We start from the raw sequence: 20,652 nt of genomic DNA on the forward strand, positions 1-20,652 counted from the left end.
CTAATGCCTGGGATTTGTTGTGCATAACAGAAGTGGATGCAGTGTCCTATCCATTTGGAGATTGTCTGCTTTGCAATGGACTTTCCTTGTGATCCTGCAAGCATATGCTACAAACAGTTGCTCAGTTTTTCTGAAAGCTTTTGTTTTGTCTAAGTAGAATCGTAGCTGCCTGTGTATATCCAAAGCGTGCAGATGTCTTTCCCCTTCAGTCTGGGGATTTGAGTAGAAAGTAGGCAAATGAATGGTTTGATTTAAGGCCACATTGGAAACAACTTTTGGCATGAATGTTGGGTTTTCCTGAGAGAAACCCTGTCCTGATGAAAGATGAGGAAAGGTTCCACAGCCATCAATGCCTGTAACTCTGAGACTCTTCTTGCTGAAGTTATTGCTAGGAGCAGAGCAGTTTTCCATGACAAGTATTTTAGATCAGCTGTGCTGGCTGGTTCAAATGGAAGCAGTGTTAGTTTTTCTAAAACAAAACTGAGGTCCCAAGTAGGTACTGGTGCTCTCCTAGGGGGTCTTATATTCTTTGCCCCTCTGAAGTACTGTCGTAGTAGAGGATGTGAGAAAAGAGGAGGATCCGTATTGTAATAAGCTGAAATGGCAGACGCATGGATTTTAATAGATGAAAAAGATAGGCCTTTGTGCAACATCTCAGTCAGGTATTGCAAAATCTGAGGTATATTAGGGACCAGTGGGTCAAGCCCTTATGCCTGGTTCCAAGCACAGAATCTCTTCCATTTTTCTGCATAAGATTTCCTAGTGCTGGGCCTCCTGGCTTCCAAAATTACATCCATAACAGCTTTAGAGAGCGGTGCAGTCTGAGTGGTTACATTATCTGCCATGCTGCCAGGTTTAAGGTTCTGAGTTGACTGTGCAGAATCTGTTTTGCTGTGTCAGATGATGAGAGATTTGAGGTAGAGGCCAAGATGGTCCTTGGGACAGAGTCTTTAGGATTGGGTACCAGTGCTGGCGTGGCCAGTCTGGTGCAATCAGGATCATTTTTGGCCTCTCGTCTGACTTTTAGAAGCACCTTGGTGAGAAGAGGCATTGGAGGGAAGACATAGATTGTCAGGTTTTTCCAGGTGAATGATAAAGTATCCACTTTCCATGCTTGAGAGTGATAAGTCCTTGTGCAAAATTTCTGTATTTGGCAATTGTAAGGGGAGGCAAAAAGATCTATGTCTGGGCGTCCGCATTCCCTTGTTATCATGTTGAACACTTGTGGCTTTAGCTTCTATTTGTGAGGATCCATGAGATTTCTGCTTAGTTCATCTGCCAGTGTATTTTTTGTTCCTGGCAGGAATTGTGCTTGCAGACGTACCTGGTAGGCCCAGTGCGGTTTTCCACAAAGTCATGGCTCGTCTGCATAGGGGGTAGGAATGTGTGCCCCCTTGCTTCCTTATGTACCATATTACTGTGGTATTGTCAGTCTTTATTAATAGTTGTCCTGGATGTAATAGGTCCTTGAAGGCTGTCAGTGCATTCTGTACAGCTAGCATCTCTTTTTGATTGATGTGAAGATGCATTTGTTCCTTGGGCCATGTGCCCTGAATACATTTTCCTGCCATATGTGCTCCCCAGGCATAATCCGATGCATCTGTTGTTATTGTCTGCCTGACTGTAGGTAAGGTGAAAGGCTGTCCCTTGTTGTGGTGACAGGCCTGGGACCACCATCAAAACTCCTGTTGTAGGCAGGGAATCAAGGTTATGATCATCTCTAGGCTGTGACAATGCGGAGTCCAAACACTTTGTAGATACCACTGTAGTTTCCTCATATGTAGTTTTGCATATGGAATTAGTAGAATGCAGGATGCCATGAAACACAGGGCCTGCAGAATTTTTATTGCAGGGAGCTGGGTCTTTGTTGCCATATTATGAAAGTAATGAGTCAGTTACCTTTGTTTGTCTGGCGTGAGATAAGCCATCTGGGCAGCTGTATTTAAGCTTGCACCCAGGAATATTATCTCTTGAGAGGGCACTAGTTTTGATTTCTTTTCGTTTACTGTCTACCCTAGACAAATTAGCAATCTTTTTACAAACGCCAGGTGCTTTAGAATAATGTCCTTGCTCTCTGCTTGACTAAGACAGTCGAAGTAGGGATATTTTTGAATTCCTTTTTGTCTGCAAAATGCAATTACTGGTGCCAGGCATTTTGTGAAGACCCTGGGTGCAGTAGATAAGCCAAAGGGCAATGCAGAGAATTGGTAATGCATTGAGCCTGCTATAAATCTGAGGTATCTTCTGCACGACTGTCTGAGTGGGACGTGCAGGTATGCCTCCTTGAGATCCAAAGCAACTAGCCAAGCCTCCTTGCTCAGCATGGGCAGGAGTTGTTCAAGTGTTAACATTTTGAATTTTGGAAAATCCAGGAAGGTATTTAGTATTGACAGGTCCAGTATTGATCTCGAGGCTTTGTCTTTTCTGGATACTAAGTAAAGTCTTGAGTAAAATCCTTGTCCCTGTTCGTTTTGTGGAACGTTTTGAATAGCTCCCATAGCCATAAGAGCAGCAATCTGCTTTTGTGCCTCTGCCCATTGGTTTTATGGCAGGTTTGGCATACCTTTTGGTTTTGGAAGCATGTGGAAGTGGAACCTGTACCCCTGAGCAACTATATTCACCACCCATTGGTCTTGGGTGATCATGTGCCAATTTTTTGAGAAAAGTGCTAGCTTTCCCCCTAGGGGTGCTGTCAACTGGTAAGAGCTTGGCATTTGCAGAGGGAAGTCATTGTGACCGTTTCCTATAAGGTTGTGATTTGTCTTCTCCTCCTCTGGGGGCTGAAGCACCCCATTGTTTAGGTCTGTAGGAGCCTTGGGGCTGAGATCTGCCTCTTGGGCATCTGTATCTGCCTCTTTGTGGCCTGTCTGACACTGGAAAGGACCAATTTTTTGAAGGCCAGTTTCTGCTAAATCTAGGTGGTTGAACCTGTAAGAAATCTTTCACCGTTTGCATTGACTTTGATTTATCCCGCATTTTCTTTTAACACCTCTTCTGCCTTAACACCAAACAAAGTATCATGCTGTAGTGGAGCATCCAATAATTTTACTTTAACATGGTCAGGTAAACTTTGTTCTTTCACCCAAGCATGTCTTTGAATAACTGAGCCTGTAACTGCGGCTCTACAAGAAGCCTCTAATGAATCAAAACCACATTGCAAAGTATGCTTTCCCCACTTGTTCGACTGCATGCAATAAATCCTGCATTTCTTTACTGTCAGGACTTTCTATATTTGCAACCATTTTCTGCTTTAACAATGACATGAGATGCTGTTGATATGTAAGCATGTGAAACTGACAGTTTAAAGCTCTTACAGCTAAAGTAGCAGAAGTGTAAACTTTTTTCCCCCATCTGTCCAGAGATCTGGAATCCCTATCTGAGGGGACAGAATTTTTGGCAGTGGAAGCCTTAACCCCTTTAGGACCCTGAGAAATTGTTTCTGGGTCTGCAGCAGGGTTTTTGTAAAGAAATTTAGGAGAGTCAGGGACCCTGTAGTACCTGTCTGGCTTTACTGGTGCAGGGGGTAAAGAATCTGGAGACAGACTGGATTCAGAAAAAACATCATCTACAATATCAAGCACAGGGGGGATAGCCAGGGGCCTGTGCTGATGTAATAAAAGGAAATCTCTGAGCCTTTTCTTGGATTCTGAGTAATCCTGGCTCTCCCAATGGAAATGCTCCCTCATGGTGTGCAGGGTTTCCCCAAAAGAATAATCCTCAGGCGGTGAGGCTGAAGGAATGGACTCTTCAGCATCAGAATCCTCATAGGGAGGGAGAGAATAACCCTGATCAGAAGAAGAATCAGAGGAAGTGGAAACCTGATCAGAGGAATCATAATCAGTGTCTTGCCTAGGCCTTTTGTCAGGAGGAGGATGGGAGCCCCTGATTAAAGTAATAAGGTCTTCGTCCATTTTAAGCATCTGTTTCTTTGGCACGGATGACTGTTCTGGAGAATGCTGCACTTGTTTCCTTGTCTTTACTGGTGTTTTGGACTTTGCCTTTGCTGCTGTAGTAGCCTTAATTGTAAGCTGTGAAGGTCTGAAAACACCCTCAGAAGCCGGTGCCTGCTCAGCGGCTCCGGACCCATCTGAGGGTATAGATTCCGTAGGCCCAATACCTTGAGTTTCCACATGCCTCGGTGTCTCCAAGTGGCTGTCTGTTACGGCCTGTGGCTCTGAGGTAGCGGGTGTCAGGGGCTGCAAAAGCGCCTCACTGAGAACCAGCGACTGGCCTAGAAGAGTCTTGGTCGATTTTGGACCTTGGATGCCTGTCTTTTTTTTTTTGTCTGCGTTTTTTATGCATTCCGGTCATCGGTTGTTCCGACGGCATTATATAATTAAATAGTCATCCAAAATAATGTAAGGCAAAATCAAACAGACATTTAATAGTGCGTTTATTGAATCGAGCACAAAACCGACAACTAGTAACGTCGTGGTCAGGGCCTAGGCAAGGAATGCAGTAAGAGTGAAAGTCCTTATAAGGCATTTGCTTCCCACAAGAAATACAATTATTAACTTTTACTGACATCTTCTGGAGCAAGAAAAAGTTTCCCCAACGGGGTACTTAGCTTTATTGAAATTCAACTTTGAAAACCTCAGGACTTGGCTGACCGGCACTTGCAAACTGCTTTTGCTTCGGGCACCACGCGGCAAGAAAGACTGAAGAAAATGGCGTCGGTTGCAACTTTTATACCCCTGGCGCACTGACGTCAGAAAAGATGCGACAGCAACCAACGCCGGACCAAGACTTTGGAACTCGGGCCGACTACGGGTCACCTACCAGCAGGATAACCCAAGTGTAATGACTGCAACAGTGAAACATGATGAACAACAATAATATATTTAAACTGAGCCAATAACTACGCACAATTCTAAATAAATTATCTTAAGAATGAGTAGGCTGATGAGAGTGTGTATCCCTTAGTTAAACCATCTCAGAGCACATTTGACATTAACAGTTTCATTCAAACGAGGTGCCATATCCATATTAGGGAGCAGTTGCCACTTGAGCTGTCTGTATTCAAGAAACAAATCTGAATTCCCCAAAAAAGAATCTACTTGTTCCAATACAAGAAACTGAAATTTATGAAAATCATTACATATAGTACTGTGTTTTGCGAAAGCATTACTCCCATCCACAGTTCTAATAGCTGCTAGGTGCTCTTGAATTCTATCGGAGAACTTTCTGGAGGTTTTGCCCATGTAAAAACTTCTGCATGATGAGCAAACAGCAGCAAATATCACTGAAACTGAATGACAGTTGAAATGTCTCATAAAGGTGACCATATATTTACAATGCATAAAGGTAAATTGAGACCCTTTAAAAATGTACGGACATACCACACACTTACAACAAACTATAAAGAGTGAAAAGGTCACACAGATAACCAACTTGTTAAAAAACTCAAAAATCTAGCAAAGCTAGACTTCCAGCTGTGTGATACCTTAACCCTCTTGCATTAGAGGCCTCATGGGATATATGCAAATCACCCTTTAAGGATATCAGGTGTTTCAGCTAGATGGCAATTCTGAATGTCCATGACTTTCTTTTACTTTCATTTTAAGTCTATTTATGGACAATTTCAGGCCATTAAAGCCAAACCCCTCTAGCTGTGGACATGCGTGTTTTTGCCTTCTTAAGACATCAGCTGGGTATGACAACCCTCTGTTTCCAAAGGTCAAACATTCCTCTTATGCTGTGCTGATGATGTCATAAGAAGGCAGAAACATGCATGTCCACAGCTAGAGGAGTTTGCCTTTAATGGCCTGAAACTGTCCATAAACAGACTTACAAATTAAAGTAAAAGAAAAAGTTATGGACATTCAGAATTGCTGTTTAGTTGAAACACCTGATATCCTTAAAGGGTGACTTGCATATATCCCATGAGGCCTATAATGCAAGAGGTTTAAGGTATCACACAGTTAGAAGTCTAGCTTTGATAGATTTTTCTTTTAGTGTTTTTTTAACACACTTATTCCAACAAAAGGTACAGTTGTGTACCTACTATAAATGAAGATGTTAGAGTGCATTCACTGTTGCAGTCATTACACTTGGGTTATCCTGCTGGCAAGCGACCCGTAGTCGGCCCAAGTTCCAAAGTCTTGGTCCGGCGTCTGTTGCTGTCACCTCTTCCCTGACGTCAGTGCGCCAGGGGTATAAAAGTTGCAACCGACACCATTTTCTTCAGTTTTTCTTGCCCCAGATGTCAGGTGTCCCCAGATATGAAGGCTGTAAAGATAAAAATATTCCAAACAACCATGCATATATCATAAAAACTTTCTCTTCTTCTAAAAGCAAATACACCACATAGGTTGTATAGAGTTGAGAAGCACAGAATAGTCCCAGCAAAGAGGGGGATGGTGGGTGGGTAACCAGGACTGCAACAGTGAATACACTCGAACATCTACATTTATGGTAGGTACACAACTGTACTATGCTCATCGTGTTTCACTTTTGTAGTTATTACACTTGGGTAGAATCCCAAAGCTTAGGCAGGGTGGCTGGGTCTAGATTGGATTTGGCGAGGCTAACAAGCCCTGCAGAACTGCAGTGGCAAAGCCTGCTCTGGATTTGGAGTAGAGAGGTAGGTGGTAGTGCTTGGTAAAAGTGTGCACTGAGTTCCAGGTTGCAGCTTCCAATAGATTTGGTTGGTACCCCTCTGAGGAAAGCTGCTGAAGTGGCTGCTGCTCTGGTAGAATCAGGCCTAATGCCCTTAGGCACAGATTTGTCATGTTGTGCATAACAGAAGTGGATGCAGTGTCCTATCCATTTGGAGATTGTCTGCTTTGTAATAGGTTTTCCTTGTGATCCTGCAGCATATGCTACAAACAGCTGCTCCGTTTTTCTGAAAGCTTTTGTTTTGTCCAAGTAAAATCGTAGCTGTTTGTGAATATCCAAAGAGTGCAGAAGTCTTTCTCCTTTATTCTGGGCATTTGGGTAGAAAGTAGGCAAATGAATAGTTTGGTTTAAGGCCACATTGGAGACCACTTTTGGCATGAATGTTGGGTTCGTCCTTAGGGAAACCCTGTCCTGGTGAAAAATGAGGAAAGGTTCCACAGCCATCAATGCCTGTAACTCTGAAACTCTTCTTGCTGAAGTTATTGCTAGGAGCAGAGCAGTTTTCCATGACAAGAATTTTAGATCAGCTGTGCTGGCTGGTTCAAAAGGAGGCAGTGTTAGTTTTTCTAAAACAAAATTGAGGTCCCAAGTAGGTAGTGGTGCTCTCCTAGGGGGTCTTGTATTCTTTGCCCCTCTGAGGTTCTGTCATAATAGAGGATGTGAGAAAAGAGGAGGATCCGTATTGTAATGAGCTGAAATGGCAGAGGCATGGATTTTAATAGAAGAAAAAGATAGGCCTTTGTCCAACATCTCAGTCAGGTATTGTAAAATCTGAGGCATATTAGGGACCAGTGGGTCGAGGCCTTGTGCCTGGTTCCAAGCACAGAATCTCTTCCATTTTTCCGCATATGATTTCGTAGTGCTGGGTCTCCTGGCTTCCAAAATTACATCCATAACAGCTTTAGAGAGCTGTGCAGTCTGAGTGGCTACATTATCTGCCATGCTGCCAGGTTTAAGGTTCTGAGTTGACTGTGCAGAATTTGATTGTTTTGCTGTGTCAGAAGATGAGGGATTTGAGGTAGAGGCCAAGGCGGGCCTTGGGACAAACTCTTTAGGAGTGGGTACCAGTGCTGGTGTGGCCAGTCTGGTGCAATCAGGATCATTTTTGGCCTCTCTTGTCTGACTTTTAGAAGCACCTTGGTGAGAAGAGGCATCGGAGGGAAGGCATAGACTGACAGATTTTTCCAGTTAAAAGATAGAGCATCCACTTTCCATGCTTGAGAGTGATAAGTCCTTGTGCAAAATTTCTGTAATTGGCAATTGTGAGGGGAGGCAAATAGATCTATGTCTGGGCATCCCCATTCCCTTGTTATGTTGAACACTTGTGGATTTAGTTTAAATTTGTGAGGATCCATGAGATTTCTGCTTAGTTTGTCTGCCAGTGTATTTTTTGTTCCTGTCAGGAATTGTGCTTGCAGATGTACCTGGTAAGTCAGTGCTGTGTTCCACAAAGTCATGGCTTGTCTGCATAGGGGGTAGGAATGTGTGCCCCCTTGCTTGTTTATGTACCACATAACTGTGGTATTGTCAGTCTTTATTAATAATTGTCCTATGTGTATTAGGTCCTTGAAGGCAGTCAGGGCATTCTGTACAGCTAGCATCTCTTTTTGATTGATGTGAAGATGCAGTCGTTCCTTGGGCCACGTGCCTGGAATACATTTTCCTGCCATATGTGCTCCCCAGGCATAATCCGATGCATCATTTGTTATTGTCTGCCTGGCTGTAGGTAAGGTGAAAGGCTGTCTCTAGGCTGTGATAATGCTGAGTCCAAACACTTTTTAGATACCATTGTGGTTTCCTCATAAGCAGTTTGGCATATGGAATTAGTAGAATGCAAGATGCCATGAAACCCAGGGCCTGCAGAATTTTTCCTGCAGGGAGCTGGATCTTTGTTGCCATCATTTGAAAGTAATGAGTCAGCTGCCTTTGTTTGCCTGGTGTGAGATGAGCCATCTGGGTAGTTGTATTCAAGCTTGCACCTAGGAATATTATCTCTTGAGAGGGCACTAGTTTTGATTTATTTTGTTTACTGTGTACCCTAGGCAAATTAGTAATCTTTTTACGAACTCCAGGTGCTTTAGAAGAATGCCCTTACTCTCTGCTTGAATAAGGCAGTCGTCCAAGTAGGGATATATCTGAATTCCTTTTGGCCTGTAAAATGCAATTACTGGTGCCAGGCATTTTGTGAAGACCCTGGGCGCAGTAGATAAGCCAAAGGGCAGTGCAGAGAATTGGTAATGCATTGAGCCTGCTATAAATCTGAGGTATCTTCTGCACGATTGTCTGATTGGGACGTGCAGGTATGCCTCCTTGAGATCCAAAGTAACTAGCCAAGCTTCTTTGCCCAGCATGGGCAAGAGTTGTTGTAGTGTTAACATTTTGAATTTTGAACATCCAGGAAAGTATTTAGGATTGACAGGTCCAGTATTGGTCTCCATGCTTTGTCCTTTCTGGGTACTAGGAAAAGTCGTGAGTAAAATCCCTGGCCCTGTTCTTCTTGTGGAACTTTTTGAACAGCTCCCATATCCATAAGAGCTGCAATCAGTTTTTGTGCCTCTGCCCATTGGTTTTGAGGCAGGTTTGGCATACCTTTTGGTTTTGGAAATGTGTGGAAGTGGAACCTGTACCCTTGAGAAACTATATTCAACACCCATTGGTCTTGGGTGATCATGTGCCAATTTTTTGAGAAAAGTGCTAGCTTTCCCCCTTGGGGTGCTGTCAGCTGGTAAGAGCTTGGCATTTGCAGAGGGAAGTCATTGTGACTGTTTCCTATAAGGATGTGATTGGTCTTCTCCTCCTTTGTGGGCTGAAGAACCCCATTGTTTAGGTCTGTAGGAGCCTTGGGTCTGAGATCTGCCTCTTTGGCATCTGTATCTGCCTCTTTGTGGCCTGTCTGACACTGGAAAGGACCAATTTTTTGAAGACCAGTTCCTACTAAATATAGGTGGCTGAACCTGTAAGAAATCTTTCAGAGTTTGCATTGACTTTGCTTTAGCCTCCATTTTCTTTAAAACTTCTTCTGCCTTAACACCAAACAAAGTATCATGCTGTAGTGGAGCATCCAATAATTTCATTTTAACATGGTCAGGTAAACTTTGTTCTTTCAACCTAGCATGGCTACGAATAACTGAGCCTGTAACTGCGGCTCTACAAGAAGCCTCTAATGAATCAAAACCACATTGCAGAGTATGCCTTCCCACTTGTTCAACTGCATGCAATAAATCCTGCATTTCTTTACAGTCAGGTCCTTCTGTATTTGTAACCATTTTCTGCTTTAACAATGTCATGAGATACTGCTGAAATTTAAGCATGTGAAACTGACAGTTTAAAGCTCTTACAGCTAAAGTAGCAGAAGTGTAAACTCCCCCCACCCATTTGTCCAGAGCTCTGGAATCCCTATCTGAGGGGACAGGATTTTTGGCAGTGGAAGCTTTAACCCCTTTTGGACCCTGAGAAATAGTTTCTGAGTCAGCAGCGGAGTTTTTGTAAAGACATTTATGGGTCAGGGACCCTGTAGTACCTGTCTGGCTTTACTGGTGCAGGGGGTAAAGAATCTGGAGACAGACTGGATTCAAAAAAACATCAACAATATCAAGCACAGGGGGGATAGCCAAGGGCCTGTGCTGAGGCAATAGAAGGAAATCTTGGAGCCTTTTCTTGGATTCTGAGTAATCCTGGCTCTCCCAATGGAAGTGTTCCCTCATGGTGTGCAGGGTTTCCCCAAAAAAAGAGTAATCCTCAGGCGGTGAAGCTGAAGGAATGGACTCTTCAGCATCAGAGTCCTCATAGGGAGGGAGAGAATAGCCCTGGTCAGAGGAAGAATCAGAAGAAATGGAAACCTGATCAGAGGAATCATAATCAGAGTCTTGCCTAGGCCTTTTGTCAGGAGGGGATGGGAGCCCCTCATTAAAGTAATAAGGTCTTCGGCCATTTTAAGCATCTGTTTCTTAGGCATGGATGACTGTTCTGGAGAATGCTGCACTTGTTTCTTTGTCTTTAATGGTGTTTTTGACTTTGCCTTTGCTGCTGTAGTAGCTTTAGTTGTAAGCTGTGAAGGTCTGAAAACACCCTCAGAAGCCGGTGCCTGCTCAGCGGCTCCGGACCCATCTGAGGGAATATTTTCCATAGGCCCAATACCTTGAATTTCCACAGGCCTCGGTGTCTCCAGGTGGCTGTCGGTTGCGGCCTGTGGCTCTGAGGTAGCGGGTGTCAGGGGCTGCAAAAGCGCGTCACTGAGAACCGGTGACTGGCCTAGAAGAGGCTTAGTCATCTGTTTTGGACCTCGGATGCCTGTCTTTTTCTTTGTCTTTGCGTTTTTTATACATTCCGGTCGTTGGTTGTTCCAACGGCATTATGTAATTAAATCTTCGTCCAAAATAATGTAAAGCAAAATCAAACTGACGTTTAATAGTGCGTTTATTAAATCCAGCACAAAACCTACAACTAGTGACGTCGTGGTCACGGCCTAGTCAAGGAATGCAGTAAGAGTGGAAGTCCTTATGAGGTATTTGCTTCCCACAAGAAATACAATTAACTTTTATTGACATCGGTCTGGAGCAAGAAAAAGTTTCCCCAACAGGGTACTTAGCTTTATTGAAGACTTAGGTTCTGACATTCACTTTGGTTCTGAAATTCAATTTTGAAAATCTCAGCAGTCGGCCGACTGGCACTTGCGAACTGCTTATGCTTCGGGAACCGCGCGGCAAGAAAGACTGAAGAAATTGGCGTCAGTTGCAACTTTTATAGCCCTGGCGCACTGATGTCAGGGAAGAGGTGACAGCAACCGACGCCGGACCAAGACTTTGGAACTCGGGCTGACTACGGTTTGTCTGCCAGCAGGATAACCCAAGTGTAATGACTGCAACAGTGAAACATGATGAACATCATTGCATTATCAGTAGTGGGATTAATCATAAACTGTTTATCCCTATTATCAAGATGCATGCATATATTCTTAGCTCTTTTAAATGTAAAAGCTTGTGCAGGTCCAAATGTTTTCTCTAAGTGTGGAAAATGAGATATGTCCCACTTGTAAGTAATGATTTGTCTAATGTAAGAGATGTCCCCGGAAATGGGCAGTGGAAGCTTAAAGTCATATCACTATTTGTTATTGTAGGTCGTACTTCAGAGCCAAACAGCAAAATAGGTAGGTACTTAGAGTATCTAAGTGAAGCCACTTCAGTAAATAGATCAACTAGGGTGTGGGGGTAGTTCCTTAAGTAAAACACGCACACAGACATATAATTAATATATTATTATTATAACACAAACTTCTAACGCATATGGACAAAAAACATAACACATGAACTGGTGGTTTTTAGCACCTTCATTCCTTAAATATCCTGGAACTTAATCAGAAAACAAGAAATGTACAACAGTGCAGAGTTACATAATGAACAAAAGGTAATAAAAATGTAATAAAATAGAAACATTACACCCAACTTAGGTTACAGTAACCAATCCTAAAAAAAAAAAGAGATAGTATGACTAATACATATTCAGCAAGTCCATTGCACAGATGCAACCCAGTGGTTTCATGGTGAGACTACAACCCAGTGGTTTCATGGTAAGACTATACAAACTTCATGTTAAACAAAGAATATGGCTATGACCTGTATAAACTCCAACAATTCTACAGAAAAAGAACAATAGAAATTGTAAACAGTCTTGCCATCGCAAGACACACTTCAAGTTCAAATTCTCATCAAGGCCTTTCCTCCCATTCGTAGTTGCCATTTCAGTTCTTTCACTTCCAATAAGGTGCCATAGTCTCTGAAAAAAAACTCAACCTGCTGCAAGATAATAAGACTGAATTTAGAAAAATTAGTGCAAGATAAAGCATGTCCTGCTAAAGCATTTCTGCAGTCTTTAGCTCTAATAGCACCATAATGCTCTTTCAGATTATATCGGAGTCCAGTTTTTCCAATATAAAAGTAATAGCAAGTCTTGCACACAGCCGCGTACACTATGTTCTTACTGTTACAGTCAGAGTAAGGGAAAGAACACAGTAAAACCATTATGTCTGAAAGTGTAGCTGGCTCCAATAAGTATATATTGGCAATAAACACATTTTCCACATGGGAATATACCTTTAGGTTCAGCAACACTGCAAACTCGATCAAAGGAAAAAGCAGAGAGTCTAAAATGTGTTTGACTGCTTTAATTGACACTGTTTTGTGTAATAATTTCTTTCACTTTAATGGGAAGCTTTATCAAAGCATTAGCAGATTAAAAGGTGCTGTTATGTGCTCTAAAATGGCCCCAGCATATGCAAATCTTATGCTGGCTACCTGGGAAGTTTAAACACTCACTCATATGCTAGGGTTTGAGTACAGTCTATTTACACAAAAGATATATTGATGAGTTTTTTGCTTGGACTGGCACACTAACAAGTGGACTCAGTCTATTAATGTTTAGATAAGACACTTAAGGAAATAATTTCTTGGATTTCACTAGCCAGCATCTATCCATTTCATATGAAGATAAATGTGATTAAGGGCCAGTTCATCAGGTTGTCATGATTAGTGATGATGAGCTGTACAGGAAAGAATGTGAATTTTATGTGAACTGTTTCTGCCAAAAAAAAAAATTACCCACACCTTAGTTCAAACTGTAGCTAGAGAGTTTTCTGATGCTAAATACCCAAGATTCAGCAGATTTTAAAATTTGGTTTCATACCGAAACAAGTACCTGATAACACTGCTGTTAACAGAACTTTAAGTTTTACGATACTCATTAGCCGGGACATGCAGGCTATTAGTAACAATGTTCTAATTTCTATCTACAAAATTTCTAACTCAGATGATTAGGCTGCTGTCTCAGGGAGCCAACCTTTGATCACATATAAGAAAATGAACACTATTGGGTCTTTGGTAGAGAACAGAGACATTGCCTTTTCTATTAATCAAGTTTGCAATGGTACTGAACCTAAAGATATGCTGCCATGTGGAAAATGTCTTTGCTGCCAATATACAATTACTGGAGCCAGCAACACTTTCAGACATAATGGTTTTACTGTCCCTTCCCTTACACTATGAGTGTAAAAGTAAGAACATAGTACACGCGGCTGTGTGTGAGACTTGTCATTACTTTTCTACTGGAAAAAACTGGCCACAAACTGTCTGAATGGGTGAAAGAGCATTATGGTGCTATTAGAGCTAAAGACTGCAGAAATGTTTTAGCAGGACATGCTTTATCCTGCACTCATTTCTCTAAATTCAGTTTTATCTTGGAGCAGGTGGAGTTATTTTTCTGAGACTATGGCACCTTATTAGAAGTGAAAGAACTAAAATGGCAACTATGAATGGGAGCGGACTATGCATCAGGACTTGATGACAATTTGAACTTCAATGGGGGTCTTGTGATGGCAAGGCTGTTTCCATTTTCCATTATTTATCTGTAGAATTGTTGAAATTTATACAGTTTAGAGGGCATTTTATATAGATACAAACACACACACAGGTTCATAGGTAGGTACTAGGCTATCGGCCCTAGGGCCTATACAAGCCTAGCCATAACGATTTCCTGGCTACTGCTTCACACAAATATTTACTTTCCTGGACCCCTGTCTAGCAGGGCTACTGATGTGATCCCTGAGGTGAATTTCCTATCTCCCATCCAATTGTCAAGATTCTTCTTGAAGAGGGCCATTGAGGTTCTCTGCCTGATATGTATGGTCAGCCTATTCCAGAGTATGGGGAGTCTCTGGGTCAGGAACCTATCCCTCCAGTATGTTCTATTTATAGTGATGACAAAGTTAAGATCCCTGGAGCATGTGGCTCGGAGGGATTGGGATTTCTTTAATGGTAGCATGTCCAACAACTCTGGGTTTGACATGGCCTTGTATGTTAGGCAGAGATCGCCTCTGAGAAGGTGATATACGACTCGGTATAGTTGGAGTGTTTCTTTAGACAGACAGCATAAGGCATCTGCTTTAGGCCTGTGATTCTTTTTGTGAGGTATTTCTGCAGTCTTTCTAGTCGTTGCAGATGTCTTGTGAGGTACATACCAAACGGGGCATTGTATTCTATAATGAGTCTAATGAGGGATGAGTACAGACGGACAATGACCTCCTTTTTTCTGGATGAAAAGCCCTTAGTGATGAGGTGTGCCATGTAGAAGGATTTTCTAACTGTTGTGGCTATGTGGATATCAAAGGTGAGACCACTGTCTACCTATCTCTCTAGGTCTCCTATCACACTTTCAGTTTTTAGTGTACTGCCACCTATGTGGTAGTTCACAGGTATGTGTTTTTTTCCCAAAAGTGACAACTAGACATTTTTTGCATTTACCTGGAGCCCATGGCTCTGGCACCAGGCATCTGTTTCAGTAAAGTCCTTTTGTAGTGTATCCACATCATTTGGGAATTCAGTAAAGGCTCCCAGCTTGCAGTCATCTGCAAACTTTGTAAGCCCGAGTCCCTTAGTGTTGGCCTGTACTTCAGAGAAGTCGATGCCAAACAAGAGTGATCCTAGGACAGAACCCTGCGGTACATTACTTGTCTGGAGCTGGATTTGGAGTCATCTTCTGTCAGTAAGCCACTTTGCAACCCATCCAGTGGCATAGGGATTAATGTCCAGCTTAGCAAGTTTATCTAAGATTCCAGAGTGGAGGATAGTGTCAAAAGCCTTGGCAAGGTCCAAGTAAGCTGTGTGAACCACCTTACCATCGTCCACAGCTCTGGAGACTGATTTGAAGTCGATCAGGTTCAGGAGGCAAGATCAGCCCTTCACGAACCCAAACTGGGTGGGGTCCAGTATTTGAAGGTTGCCAATGTCTTTGTTTCTAAGTTGCATGATAATACGTTCCATGGCCTTGCAGATCAGGCTTGGCAGACTGATGGGACAGTAGTTCCCGGGATCCAAAGTGGATCACCCCTTGTGGAGTGGGATGACTGTAGCTGTGTGCCACTGTGGGCACGAAGCCTGAGATGAAGCTATGATTAAACATAACGCATAGGTGTGTTGCCAGTTAATTTTGTAGTTCATGCAGTACACAGCCCGGGATGTCATCTGTTCCCATGGATGCTGTATTCTTGGACTTTGTTGAGTGCGTTTTTTTACCCTAGTGGCCATGATTACCAGAATTTGGCATTCTTTCGGTATTGAGATGGGCCCTTTTGGGGGTGAAAGTGGGGTGAAGTTGGCACTGAATCAGCCAGGATATTTGCAATATCCTTGGGATCAGTATATCTACTGCCATTCTGCTGTAGCTCGGAGCAGATCAGAGTACTGCCATTTAGATTATTGACATAACTATAGAACTCCTTGTGTTTGTCTTTGGAATCTTTGGCAATTTTGTTTTCGTAACTAGCTTTGGAAGATTTTATAAGGGATCTCATCTTCTTACTGAGGCTGTTAAGGGAGTTGTTTGAATCCTGGGATCTTCCTCTTTTCTGTAACAGTTTCTTCCTTCTGTTGTACAGCTTATTTATGGCAAGGGACCACCAGATTGGCTCCCCCCCCCCCCCCCCCCTTTTTTTTTTTTTTTTTTTTTTTATTATTATTATTATTATTATTAAGAGGACAGCATCTTGGTTCTATTTAGGATGGCTCAGTCCATGCACGAGTGAATGTACTCGTACAGCACCTAAGTGTAGAATTCAGCAGTTGAACTTCCAGTTCCCATCTGCATGGGTGTTATGAATCATGTTACTTCTGACTTGAGAAGCATGTAGTTGGCTTTGAAAAAGTTTTTTTACGGAGGTTTCCTTAAAGGGGGGGTGGGGATGGGATGTGGATGTCAAGGGTGATTAGCTTATGGCCTCATCTGACCAACGAGGGGGCGACCACTGGTGTGGAGCATCGATCTCCCATGTTGGTAATGACCAGGTCTAGAATATTGGTAGCCCTGGTGGGACTATGAATTAGTTGCTCTAGGACGTTGGAATTTATGAATTCCAAAACTGTTGGGCAAAGGTGTTGGTACAGGAGTAGTTTTCCCAGTTAATGACAAGGAAATTTAAATCACCTAGTATTAGGGTGTTTGGTTATATCTTAATATTTTCCAGTATGTTTAGAAAGGTGTAGTGAGAATCTTGGGGCATGGTGGGGGATCTGTAGCAAGCTACAATTTGTATTTCAGTCTTACCTAGTGTTACTTGCACTTGGAGAACTTCAGATGCACTGTGTTGGGCAACCAGCCTGGAGGTGTGAATATATTTGGTGAATATTGGCACTCCTCCACCTTTTGTGTTTCGGTCCTGATTTGGTGGCTGAAGTGTGCTATGAGTTGTAGCCTGGTATTGCAGGGGTGCTCTCTGGAGCTTTCAACCAGGTCTCAGTTACTAAACAAATATCGATGTTCTCCATTTTTAGGAGAGCCTCAAGAGAGTGCATCTTGCGGTTAAGATTTCTAGCATCGAGTAGCATTACCTTTAGATTCTGCTTCTTGTACCCATTATGGTAGTTTTGTCCTTTGAACCTTGCCTAAAAAAGGCACTATAGGGGTGGCAAGAGTCTTAACCAGTAACCCGAATCCCAGGGGCGACAGGTGCAAACCATCTCTTCCAAAGCATCGTGGCTTGTCAATCATGTCGTCCCAGGAAGCCAGATACTGGATCCCCACTTCTAAAAGGCACGCAGTGGCTGAATAATTAAGCCCCCAAACTCTTCAGAAACAAGTGACTCCTGTAACAAACTCACCCTGTCCAGGACTAATTTTTCTAACTTGCATCACAGTGCTATAAGGTCCAGCTTACCCAGAACCCTGAAATAGATGGATAATATAAACCGAGGAATGAATGTGACCAAAGTAGTTCTTGTGCAAGATGGGAAAATCAGATGTCAGTTCTACAAGTTATCTAGAATAAAAGGAGAACACAGACTATGTGGCCAAATGCTTCTTACTTGCTGCTACTGGCAACAGTCAAATGTTTCCCCAAACCCTACTCTTCTCCTCTGGCATGTCCTAGATACTTAAATCCAACACTTTAAAGTTCACTCATTAAATCCTTCACATCTTTGGAACAATCAGCTAAATCCAAAATAAAACCAATCCCTCTAACAGAAATAGTTCTCATAAATATGAATGTTGAGTTTCCTATTATCAACACCAAAGGATACAAAAACAGAAAGAACAGAAAAATACGTTTGTTTCATCACCAAGTACCTTAAATGCCCTTCAAACAACATGACATGTGACATGGACCTCCTAATAACCAGTTAGTTTTCAAAAACATTCAAAACTGAAAAATCCTAATGTCTCCAGGAGTTATAATCTGGAAATCAACCTGGATGGTAAAAAATCCAACCTGGAATATTTTCAGGCAGGTTCCATTCAACTCGGAGAAGCTGATTTTTCAAACTAAAAAAAAAAACCCAATACAGCCGATTGAATATCAGCTTATCAAACATACTGTCTTTCTGTGAGAGATCATGGACAGTGAGGATTCACAGAATTTACACTTTCCCATTGTACTGTGATCTTACAGTTTGTATGTATAATTAGCATAGGGTGTGGGGCTGCAGAGGGGCTTGCCCCCCCTGCAAAAAAGGAGATTAATCTTTGTGATTAGATCAGTTTTTAGAGTGACAGAACTTTGAAGTTTGATCATTAGATAGTTTGTCATAACCTCTTTTAGGCTGAAGCTCTTTTTCCAACACATTCCCAATTTAAGACCGCACAAATGTATAGAAAATAAGATTATGGACAGAACACAAAAGCAGGTGTCTAGACTCAAAAACACCTTGCAAGCTCCATTCCGACACCCAAAAGATTCCCCCAACCAATGCCCTATCAAGACTGCAGAATTCTTACCTTTGAAACTGCATTGGAGAAGGTCATGATCATATTCTCAGCTCCCTGCTTCACCTTCATTTCAATGTTCAGTTGCTTTTTAAGTGTGCTGATCCGACTATTTTGGGAAATCGTGTACTGTTCCCAGCAAACTGGATCAGGTAACACAGCATCATCTGGGAAAAAAATAAAAGAAGTCACATTAATTTTACCTGTACTTTGAGTTCATTCCTCAGAGGAAACAATGTAGAACCTTCAGTGCAATGTATTACAATTTTAGAATAACTAGTGTGGGAAGAGAAAGAAAAAAGAAAAAAAAACCCAGTATATTTTCATGATGAACTGACTCTGGCACAACCAGCAGGCTCATTCTTTTCATCGGCACTAGCTGAAAATTCCCTCGGTGATCACAACCCTAAGTTTTTGCCCATGCTGCCAACATTAGCGTCCCCTACAATGAAGATAACACCCACGTTTCCTTACACAAACCTTTCAATTAATTTGAAATAAGTCAACCTAAAAATAAAATCTTCAGTAATGACCATTATGGCACAACCTTCTAAACTTCCAACTATACACAGAAGTATAAAGTGTGTCCATGCTTATGGGGAAACAAGACTTGCATTCTTCAGAAGATGCTCTATACATTTTAGAAGCCAAGTGCCCAATTAAGAGAAAGACCACTACAAAGAAACTGCTTTTGAGCAGATACAAACAATGGAACAGATTCACAAGAAGATGGTTTTCTGGGGGTCTGAAATGGGGAAGGTCTATGAAAATATAAAGAGATTGCTGTGAATTGAAAACTTTCAAAAATCTGTATTCTGAAAGTATTTTACTTAACTCTGTTTTCCAGGACAGCCTGACTGACCAAAGCTCACTTTTCAGCAGAATCCTAAAATAAGTTGTACATATAAGAGCACAGCACATGAAAAAATATTCAAGAGTTATGTACCCATCATGTATTTAATTGTTTATAAACATACAATGACCCTTGCAAGCGAAGGTACAAGTTCAAAGTATGATAAAATTAAGTAAAGAAAATGTTAAGCATTTAAACCAAGCCAGTAATGGTATAACTATTCAAGGAATTCAATTTGCAGTGTTTATCTGAACTGTATGTGGATACAGAAGGAAAAAGATGGGGGAGTTCTGTTAATATAGAAGAGGGTAAGTTGGGAATGCTATCCACATTCTGAAATTAGTGGAATGTTGCACTGATAAAAGGCAAGGTTTAAAATGTACAAGTAGATACAATAAATGCAGAAGATCCTGTGTGCAGGCATATTGGAAACCCTTAACAGCTTAATTTCAGATCCCCCAGTGTGAGAGAAAAAATTGGCAAGGGCCAGTAATTCTACCTAAATTTAGTAAAATTCTGTTACTGGCTACAAGTATTCTGCCTGGATGCCAGCAAAGAAAGACCCTGAAAGAAAATCAAAGAGAAAAGGTGACAAGAAAACAATGACTGGAAACAATCCTGCAGCTGTTCAACAAAAAGCAGATCCAGTTCCAGCTTTAGTACAAGAGATGCAATTTAGAAGAACGTTAAATGTACTCAGAACTGATTAAAATAAATTAAATGGGGTAGGCGTATATCAAGTCAAACAAAATGCTGTAAAACAGAAGCAGCTTTAAACAGCTAATCAGATGACCTGATAAAACTGTAAAAAAAAAAAATCAACAAGTTAAAATGAAAAGGCTGGCTGAGTAGGAGACTGCTCAAGAAGAGTAGTTTCAAAAAATGGTAGCGTTAGACAGCAGAGCCCACAGAGAAAACCTGAGATTTCCTGCTGTACCAGAGACATTGGAAGGAGCAGATTATTAATTTTATGAAAACACAAATAACTAACTAGACTGGTATTCCACACCAGGACTTGTTAACTGAAAGGCATATCGTGTGTTCCAAACTTGGTCATGAGAAAACAGACAAGACCTGTATTAGTAAAGATGCAATCATACCAGCAGAAAAAGTTGATCCTGAAAAACTCTGACATCGTACCACCAGTCTCAAGCAAGTCATCTCAATCACTTATAGCTCCCTCAGCCGCTCTACCTCTACGGCCCAATGTTTCTGTAACATACAGCAGTACTGTCTGCACCACTGTTTTATGCCTTATTTTTCAGCTTCTTTGGCATTCTCCTGTCACACAGTATCAGACAATATATACCAGTTGGCTGCAGCCCCTCAGATTATAGCATTAACCTGCTCATTCAGGCTTCCCCTCTTCAACCAACCACCAGACATAAAAGTTGTTAACTTATTTCACTATTTTTCCTGTCAAGTTTCAACTTCTT

The 20,652-nt window shown here is 41.9% G+C and overlaps 1 protein-coding gene across 1 annotated transcript in view; it reads right to left on the minus strand.

The window, feature by feature from the left end:
* The window catches only part of PKN3 (protein kinase N3), a 2,242,690-nt gene that overhangs the window by 2,178,258 nt on the left and 43,780 nt on the right, over positions 1–20,652 (minus strand). The window contains exon 3 of the mRNA XM_044058139.1: positions 18,376–18,530. Coding sequence (XP_043914074.1) covers positions 18,376–18,530 — 155 coding nt within the window. The remainder of the gene's footprint in view (positions 1–18,375; positions 18,531–20,652) is intronic.

The sequence above is a fragment of the Protopterus annectens genome, chromosome 16.part0 (genome assembly GCF_019279795.1).
Source record: "Protopterus annectens isolate FY-2018-M chromosome 16.part0, PAN1.0, whole genome shotgun sequence".
Lineage (NCBI taxonomy): Eukaryota > Metazoa > Chordata > Ceratodontiformes > Protopteridae > Protopterus > Protopterus annectens.